Here is a 9777-nt window from a genome sequence, read left to right on the forward strand (position 1 = left end):
AATGTGAGAAATGTTCCTTCCAGAACATACCATCACATAAATAGCACATAAACATATAAGAGGCCGATCTTTAGGCTTTTTCAAAAAAAACAAATAGTATAATTACAAACGAAAAAAATAAACTTTTATATACGAGTTCTTAGCGATCTAAAAGCAAGGACCGATAACTATGCTGAAAAACTCTAAAATCAACTTCAAATTTAATATTCAAATTTCAAATTCTGACTTATAAGCATAAGCAAAAGCGAAAAATTAAAGACGATTTCCTTCTGCCTAGGTTTGATGACAGAACATCAAAGTCAACCAATTCCAAACAGAACAATTGTGAACCCATGTGATAGATACAATTTAACAGGGGCGGATCCAGCGTGGATGCTGGGGGCTCCGCTTGAACCTCATGGAAAATAAAAAGGAGGAAGGAAAGAAAAATATAAAGAATATGAAGAGTAGGAGGGCTAAAGGAGAAAGAAGTCAATTAGCCTCCCTAATTTACTGACCTGGATTCGCCCCTGCAATTTAATTGATGCTTTCGTTCAAACAATACTGACATACATTTTATATAACCGATCAAGCAAATTGCATATTTCCGTCTAAACAAGCAACAATCAACATCATTGTGAAAGAAGACAGAAGCATCTGACCCAAACAAAATCATTATCCAAGTATGAAGATAATAAACATTATTTGGTTTTGACAGTGCACTTGGAGTTTCTCTTTGCAATCTGCACGCCAGAGCATTTTGAACAGTTCCAGAATGCTTCCTCAAAATCTTAAGGATAAGCCAGCTGACCTGTATCATTTTCTGTTCAAGGAAAAACAACGTAAGTAAAGATACAAAAATAAATTTAAGTAATTGATACCCGCGTTCAAAATTCTGAGAGCATATCCACGCAAACATTTGAATCTTGGGTAGGTCAGGCAAGGTCCAGCAGAGAAAGATGATGCGTACGTGCATCCTGTAATCCAGCCAAGGAAGGCTCAATGCTTGCGAAGTGGTGTCAGCTCGTCTCCACCATTCACATCTCCATCCCCTCCAGAGTAGCATGAGGACGACATGATTTCTTTTGTGGAGACTCCAGCAGCAAGCCTGCAATGGAGAACAGATGCAATAGAATGGCATTTAAAGCACAAAGAATAATATTCTGACTCCATTTTCTGTGCTGTGCTCCAAGATCTCAAGACTAACAACTCGTCAGTTCAATTTCCGCATCGATGATATCCATATTTTTATGATGAAGATTGAGTATCCATACTTGAATTTAGTTTGCAACAGAATTTTGTGTAAAAGTTACTTCAGGATCCAACCAAGTGGTGGAAACAATTAAACTAAGTCATATAAGCAAACACATAGAAGAACTAATTTGGTGTCACCAATGTTTCTGAACTAGGAGGGAAAAGTAAGGCAAAACCCAGCCTACGTTGATCACAAGGAGTGTAAGTTGAAGTTGGCATTAGGTCAGTTATTGCCCAAGCAATACAATTATAAAGAGGATAAGGCATACATTGAATTGAAGCTCAATTAGTTAGCTGGCCAGAAGGTAGTGGAAGAACCACAGAGCAACCAGTAAGCTGGAAAACCATCACAAACCATTAGGGAAAATATTGTCCATGCTGCTCACAACAGAGAGTTGTATTTATGAACTGTATGTTTTAGTCAGGAGCAATTCTTCCACTACCTTCTGGCCAGCTAACTAATTGAACTGCATTTGTTTTCACTGATTGGCCAACCAGGAGGTACCAAATTTTATATAGAAAACAGTGGTATCTTATAATACCTTCTCAAGGATGGAAAAATTGCTTTTTAGTCAGAGATGGTTTTTCTCTTCTGAACTGCTGGCTGTTATCATGACAGATATAGTAGTTGTACAGTTCACGAAACCATATGCAATGACCCCTTTGTCTGGTGGCCAATCAGTGAAAACAAATGCTGCAAGCAGAATAACCAGCCTGCTGGCTGGACTCACCAGCTCAGTTCCAAGCCCATCCATTGGGAAAATGCTGCATTAGTATTTATTTCCAGATGCATTGTGTAGAAATAATACAAAGGATTGTCGAGCCATTGTGTAGAAATGACACTCCAGATTTCATTGATGCCAAAAAGGAATCCTGTAGTATTGTGCAGTGATCGATTTACAAGTTAGTCCAAAAAGGTCCCCAAAAATTCAGACATGCTGAAACTTATTTTACTTTGCTGGGCAGCCCAAATAAACCAGTTCTTGAAATGGTTATACAATCTAGCATTCATTAGAGGCTCATACAAAGGGTAGAAAAGCACGGTTTTTATTTATGATTAAGAAGTAGAACGCTTGCATTACATAATCAGTATCAGCATCTATATAATTTACAGAAGTTCAAACCTTTTTATCTGCAACATTTGAATAACTTTATATTTTGAAGTGCTCAATGAGAGCTTTGCTCGCAAGGTCTCGTTTAAAGAAGGCCCCCAAAAACTCGGCCATAGTAAAATTCCTGTACTTTGGCGGGTTTTCCGAAGAAATCAGTTCTGGCAATGGCCCATAAAAAACTGAGTCACCTCTCCTGCCAGGATTATAAAAGATGGCACTTGAAACTCTGGGTTCTTCACGCAAATTCATTACTACCCGGTGTTCCACGCTCTTGTACTTATCATTAGACATGATCTGACAGAAAGAACAAGTTTGATGGGAAAATGGCATTAGTAAAACATCTTCAGGAAGCCTCTTAAAGTTGTGCAAACAATAATTCGTATATCTTAGTATCTGCAAAAAACAAAACATGCTTCTACAAAATCATTAACCCAAGAATCATAATATTGTTCTTTAGTGAAGAAACGTGCTCTCTTTCTACATAATCGTCTTTTTATCCTTTCATGTTACTACCTTTTATGTGTGATTGTTTGCATGCAATCAACATAATTTTCTTCTTCAAATGTGATCATTCTGGTGAACGGAAAAGAATGCGGTACAAAATTTTATACTGGCCTCATCAAAGTACAGTTGTTTGCATAAAAAATAGATAATGATAGCCGGGAGGAAAATGTAATCCATAAACCTATTAACTTTAGCAAAAACTCCATTCATATCACAAGTTTCTGTTATATTCATTGCTGTTCGTACTTATACTGAATTAACTTTTGCAACCTGAAAATGTGGCATTTTCCCCTTCTAATAATGTACTACATTGCACATTATGAAATTAGTGTTCTTGTGTTTCCCGTTCAAAAAAATGAAACAAATCAGGATGGTATTTATCACCGAGAGACCTTGTGGGGCACACAGTTTCTTTGGGACACCACACCAACGATGACCTGTTTGCTAAAACCCAATCATGCACAGCATAGCCAGTTTCAGTTGAATTTTAACAAAATACAAAGTTTGTACTAGGGTTGCTGTGGGTTGGGGGAGGGTCTAAGGAGTACAAAATTATGACAAACAGAGAAATAATTTTATCAGAAGACTAAGGATAACATGCTGCAAATATAGACCTTAATTGGGTCTTGATTTTGTGCCTGCATTCCAGTCTTGATTTTGGAAGAATAAGCTGATTTCAGGAATCAGGACTCAGGAGTAATAACGTTTGTTGTGCCTGCATTCCAGTCTTGATTCCATAGTATCATTTGTGCAAAGGATCATCAAAAAAGATATATATGGTGGCAACCTCCCTCACTCCTTAGTTGCTTACTTGTAGGGACCAACTGATTTGTACTACTCCCTCTGCTCCAAAATATAAGTATTTGTAGGATTCAAATTTTATACCATAATATAAAGATTTCTGCATTGATTCCCATGATTTCAATCATTCCAATGATTCTAGATCCAATTAGATGCTTAGAAAGAGAATCTAATCAATTCAATATTCAGAAATTGACTACTGAAGTGACTAAAAGAGAATCTTTTGACATCTCCTTAGTCTATGCTAAACAATCTAAAGATGTTTATATTTTGAAATGAAGGGAGTACATGTTATCGGAGGTATTGATACCTCCTCAGAAGTTGGATTATTTTTTGGCTCCACTTGGTCCCTTCAAAGAACTCTAGAAAAGATCATGTTTTGGAGTTGGCTTCATGGCATTATCATAACTAATAACTGTGTGATTATGTCGATATGTGGTATACTGGCATCTTCATTTATATAGGCCGTGTTCGGCTACCCCAGTTAGATATCTACCCCTCTCTTTTTCCACGCGCACGTATCCCGAACTGCTAAAACGATGTATTTTTTGCGAAAATTTTCTGTAGGAAAGTTGTTTTAAAAATTATATTAATCTATTATATATATTTTAATAATTAATAATTAGTTAATCATGTACTGATCTATTACTACGTTTTCCGTCCCGGATAACTAACCCACCTCTCCCTCCAAACGAACGCAGCCACAGTAAATATGGGGATTACTAAAGCATCATTATATACGTGGTGTACATATTACCATTATAGGTATGAGATGGTAGTCTAAGTTGGAATCAGAAAGTAGATCTGGAGTAATAGGCTAATAGTTCCTCTGATTTGCTAGGTTTGGAGACAAAAATATGTACCACCATTTATTTTATACAGTTCAAACCTGAGAACAATTTCCTTTAGAAAATCTGTAATAAATGGTCACACCAGAATTATATTTTGTAGCTATTAAACTTAAGCTGAACATGCAGGCAAATAATAAAAGTTGTAACAATACCAACAGCTATGGAACATGTGTTTTAGGGGTTGTTTGGATCCCTCCAACTTTTTTTTGGTCTATGTCACACTCGAATGTTTGGACATTAATTAAAAGTATTAAATATAGACTATTAATAAAACCCGCCCCATACTCTGGACTATTTCACAAGACGAATCTATTGAGCCTAATTAGTCCATGATTAATGAATGTGATACTACAGTAAACATTTGCTAATCATGGATTAATCAAGCTTAAAAAATTTGTCTAATGAAATAGCATTTATTTATGCAATTAGTTTTATTATCAGACTATATTTAATACTCCTAATTAACGTCCAAACATCCGATGTGACAAGAGACTAAAAAAAGTCCCTGGATCCAAACAGCCACTTAAGGGGTGTTTGTTTCTAGGGGCTAAACTTTAGCCCCTAGTCACATCGGATGTTTGGACACTTATTATAAATAGGAAACGTAATCTATAAATAAAACCCATCCATAATCTTGGACTAATTCGCGAGACGAATCTAATGAGCCTAATTAATCTATGATTAGTATATGTCATGCTACAGTAAACATTTGCTAATTATGGATTAATTAGGCTCAAAAAATTCGTCTCACGGATTAGCTCTCATTTATGAAATTAGTTTTTTAATTAGTCTATATTTAATATTTCAAATCAGTGTCCAAGCATCCGATGTGTCCGATGTGACATGGGGCTAAAAAGTTTAGCCCCATCTAAACAACACCTTAGTAAAGGCAGAGTGACTTAAATCACGGGCTACCACAGTGCTATAGGTTTCTGTGACCATCCTGTGGAACCACCAAAATCACTAATTGAAACCTTGACAATAAATATTGTGAAATAAAATTTCATGGCATTACGGTGTTATGCCTGGGACGGTGGGAACCTCTGCTGTTTGACTACAGCCTGTGTGATGTGGTGTTGGGCTGACGGCCTTGCATGGTTTGGGCCTGCGAGCCTCTGAGAGATGAGGCTGTGCAGAACTGGGGGTGGGGAAAGCAGATTGAGAAATGAAATGAATACTAATCTCCCCCAAACTTCTGTTTCTTCCTCCTCGAGTATTCCCTCCTCCCCTACCGCGTGCTGTTTCCCCCTCTGATTCTTAATTATCAGGAGCTTTTGCGTTGTTCCTAAATGATGATGACTCTAACAAACTAATCTTGTAGTAGCAAATAGACTTCATATGCCAGGAGTATGATTGAAATACATGTGAGATGAATTGGATTATACCGACAGAATTTGAGCCGAATTTGATTGGCAACGTTTAGGAATTCAGTGAGTGTATTTTACCTGCAATAGGTCCCCGACATTGATGACAAGCGCGCCGGGCAGAGGCTTCGCATCTACCCAGTAGCTCGCTCCATCCTCATCCGTGTGCTTCACCTGCAGGCCACCGATATCATCCTGCGCGAGGATGGTGAGCACGCCGGGGTCCGTGTGCGGGACGATCCCCATGGTGCGCTCGGGCTCGGGGCACACCGGGTAGTAGTGGCTAGCCATCATTTTCCCCTCGAGGCACGACGCCGCCTCCAGCGTGTCGGCGCCGAGGCCGAGCCCCTCGCAAAGCATCGCCATCAGGGCGCGTGCCACGGCGGCGGCGTGCGCGTCCCAGTCGAGGATCTCGCCGCGGCACACCGCCGGGATGCGCCCCGCGTCGGCCCGCGAGGGCCCGAGCATGACCTGGATGGTGTCGCGCCAGCTCGCTGCGCCGGACTTGTACAGGTCGAGGTTGGAGGAGTAGCTGAACCCACCGCCCGTGGAGCGGCCGTAGTGCGCGGCGCGCTCGGGGGCGGGGAGCTCGTTGAAGGCGCGCAGCGCGGCGAGGAGCCGGCCGGGGTAGTCGGAGGGGACGAGGGCGCCGTAGTTGACGAGGTAGAAGAAGCCCCAGCCCCGCGCGGCCGCGGCCACGGCCTCGGCGGCGAGGGGCGCGGGGAGGGAGAGGTCGACGACAGGGAGGGAGACGCCGTGGGGAGCGAGTGGGACGGAGGCGTATGGGTCCGGGTGGCGGAAGATGTCGGGGACGGTGGAGACGCCGGACTCGACGAGGCCGCGGACGCCGGTGCGGGACTCGTCGAAGGCTTTGACGAGGGCGGCGCGGTGTATGGCCTCGCCGGTGGACGCCATGCTCGCCTGCTTGCTTGATGACGATTGGATATTAACTAGAATGAAGATATTATTATATTATAATAGAGGTGCAGACGTGTAGAAAGAGGCGCCGTTAGTTCCCCCGTTTTTTTATAAATTGGTTTTTTTGGAAAACTTATTTTAAAACTTCTCTACCAAAAACTTCTTACCCGTGTTGACGCTGGACTCTTACCCGTGTGGAGGCCGAGCCAATTCCGATATCGACAGTGCCAATACTCCTGGTCACGTTGACAGCGAGCTTAGCTCGGGCTTCACGCTGGCAAGGGTCTAATGCCAACACGGGTGACGTTTTCATGTAGGACCTCAGCGCCAAAGACTATGGCGCTGAGCGTATGGCCTATTTTTTATTAAAGTTTTTAGTAGGGACTAGTTTTGAAATAAGTTTTCTAAAAGGATCAATTTATAAAAAAAACGGCTAGTTCCCGCTCTATCTGAACCCAATTATCTCATTTTTTTTAACAATTTTCTATATGAAAGTTGTTTTTAAGAAATCATATTTTCCTATTTTTCTAATTTTTATAATTAATAATTAATTAATTATGTACTAATCTATTGTCGTGATTTTCACGTCCGGTAATTTAACTTACTCTGAACACGGCCAAAGTATGTGTATTGGCATGTTTAGTTTTCAAAACCTTTTTCATCGATGCTTATTATGCTATAACTTCATCTAAATAGTTGCCATCTCACTCAAAACATAATTTTTTTTGCTAGCATAGTTAATTAGGGCCATTATTTTACTAACGTCATGTAAATTTTCGCTCATTTTGAATGGAGATTTAATGATAGAGTATTTTATTAAGATTTATCCTTTTTATTTGGTGTAATTAGTTTGTCTTTTGCCATCTTTCAAACTTCGTAAGGTTGCCATTTGCTTTCGGTGCTTGTAATAGTGATTGTTACTTATTTTCAAGTAAAAGCAGGATATTTAAGGTTTTGTTTTAGCTTATTTATATAAATCTTGACTTTCGCGGTACTATAGATATCTTAATTGAGTTTGTACATCATAGAAATTATTATTTTTACTAGTTTATCTATATAAATCTTGACTTTCGTAGGACTATTGATATCTTAATTAAATTTGTAAGCCCACAATAGAATCTTTGCATCCGCCATCAGGTACAAGATTTAAATTGCATGAGTTTTACAACCTCCGTTTCATATTATAAGACTTGCTAGGTTTGTCTAAATTCATTAATTGATGAATGTATATAATTTGTACATGTGTCTAGGGCCGCGTTCGGCAGTGGGTTGAGGGAGGGTTAGTTATCCAACATGGAAAACATAGCAATAAATTAGTACATGATTAATTAATTATTAAAAGTATAAAATAGATTAATATGATTTTTTAAAACAAATTTTATATATAAATTTTTTACAAAAAATACACCGTTTAGCAGTTCGGGAAGCGTGCGTGTGGAAAACGAGGCGGCTTAGATAACTTATAGGGAGGGGTTGATCGAGGCCTAGATTTATTAGCATCCATATGAATGTAGACAAGATTAAAAAGTCTTATATTATTATAAAACGGAGGGAGTACCTTTTTTCCTATATGTGTAGATTGAATTGAGTGATGTAAGGCCGTACAATGACAATATGACATTAAGGGGTTTCTCGTTTGGCTTTTTTTAAAAAAACAAATGGGATATTTGTAATATCCTAAGAGATATAAAAATAAAGGCTAAAAAATAAACTACAATAAAAACCCTCAAAATCAACTTTAAAATTAATGTTAAAATTTTAAATTTTGGCATATAAACATAAGCAAAAGCAAAAGGATAAGACTGAGAAACTATACTGCATATTTTTTCTATAATTACCATAATCTGATAGTCATATGGGCATAATGCAGGGAATAAAGTTGTTGCCATTTTATTTCTCGCTAAAGTAAGCCATCCAAAAGGTCTTACATGTTGTACAAACTTGTGTTAGTGCTAAGAACAACCCCAAGAGAATGCATAAATTTTGACTCTCCAGATCTAAATCTACGTCCCCTGCATTCATTCTCACACCTTTTGAGCTTGGGTTCATCCATTTTGGTGTTAGAGGGATGATTGAGCCAAGACAAATGCGTTGCTTCATTGCTAGAGCTCGTGTGACGCTTGATCATGTTCGAGCCAAGTTATTACTTATTACTCGTGGAGGTTATTGTTATTGGCTCCTAAATAGCTTGGACGAGTTGCTCGGTAACCTGTCCAATAATATTAGGGAAAAGACCCCGTGTTGGTTGTAAGTGGTCTAGACTTCACTAGCTTCGAAGTAAAGGAAGAGCTATCCTAGCGACGAAGGCATGGATAGTCAACTTCGAGGCGGGCTCCCGGCCTCCCACCTTGCCCGCCCGTTGACGAAGGGGGATTGGGGGTGGCTATGTGGTTTGAGCGGTGCTGCGGTGAGGTTGTATGCCTCAGTGGAGATTAGGAGACCTGCGAGTTTCTGAACCTTGGATCAAAAATTTCCTGTTAGTTGTCTTATTCACTTATTGTATTTATTTTTATGTAATTTAAGACATATTTTAGCCTATTATTCTAGGAATGCAAAACTTAACTTAGTTGCTCAGTTAGTTTCATCTTTCACCAAACCAGGCAATTTATGTTAGTTTTGATTAGGTGTAATTTATTCTTATATAGTATGTTCACCCGTCTCATCGATATCTCGATTCTATACATTCCAATGACGATATGAAGAACAAAACTTAGACGAGCTGTTGGGTATGATCTAGTGCAAACCTTGGCTTCACGTCAAATAAGCTTATCCCAACCGATGGAACCAACTCACCCGGTCTAAATTATAGATTTGACACGTGTACTCGTAATTATAACTTATTACTTTTAACGGCATGCGAAGCACCCATTGATAGCGAAGCCTTGACGATTACTCTGTCGGTCTACAATGTGTACAATTTACACTATGGCTCCACGACCCTCGTGGTTCGGACTGTTTGGGTGTGCCGGTTTAAGGAGAAAACAGCAAAACTTT

At 39.4% G+C, this 9777-nt stretch overlaps 1 protein-coding gene across 1 annotated transcript; it reads right to left on the bottom strand.

The window, feature by feature from the left end:
- Nucleotides 1-1509: 1509 nt before the first annotated feature.
- Nucleotides 1510-6807, bottom strand: LOC102710704 (1-aminocyclopropane-1-carboxylate oxidase homolog 4-like). The gene is made up of 3 exons (XM_006655909.3): nucleotides 5947-6807; nucleotides 1965-2639; nucleotides 1510-1569 (listed from the first exon to the last, which is right to left on the bottom strand). Exons 1-2 carry the CDS (start codon nucleotides 6778-6780, stop codon nucleotides 2385-2387), a joined length of 1089 nt encoding a protein of 362 aa, XP_006655972.3. The 5' UTR covers nucleotides 6781-6807; the 3' UTR covers nucleotides 1510-1569; nucleotides 1965-2384.
- Nucleotides 6808-9777: the final 2970 nt, after the last annotated feature.

Source organism: Oryza brachyantha, chromosome 6, assembly GCF_000231095.2.
Source record: "Oryza brachyantha chromosome 6, ObraRS2, whole genome shotgun sequence".
NCBI classification, from domain to species: Eukaryota; Viridiplantae; Streptophyta; class Magnoliopsida; order Poales; family Poaceae; genus Oryza; species Oryza brachyantha.

Excerpts from the sequence above, each read along its gene's own strand:
- LOC102710704 (XM_006655909.3), bottom strand. The coding sequence starts at position 6,780 with ATGGCGTCCACCGGCGAGGCCATACACCGCGCCGCCCTCGTCAAAGCC. Across the intron at positions 2,640-5,946 it reads ATGTCGGGGACCTATTGCAG|ATCATGTCTAATGATAAGTA; the intron begins GTAAAATACACT and ends TCTTTCTGTCAG.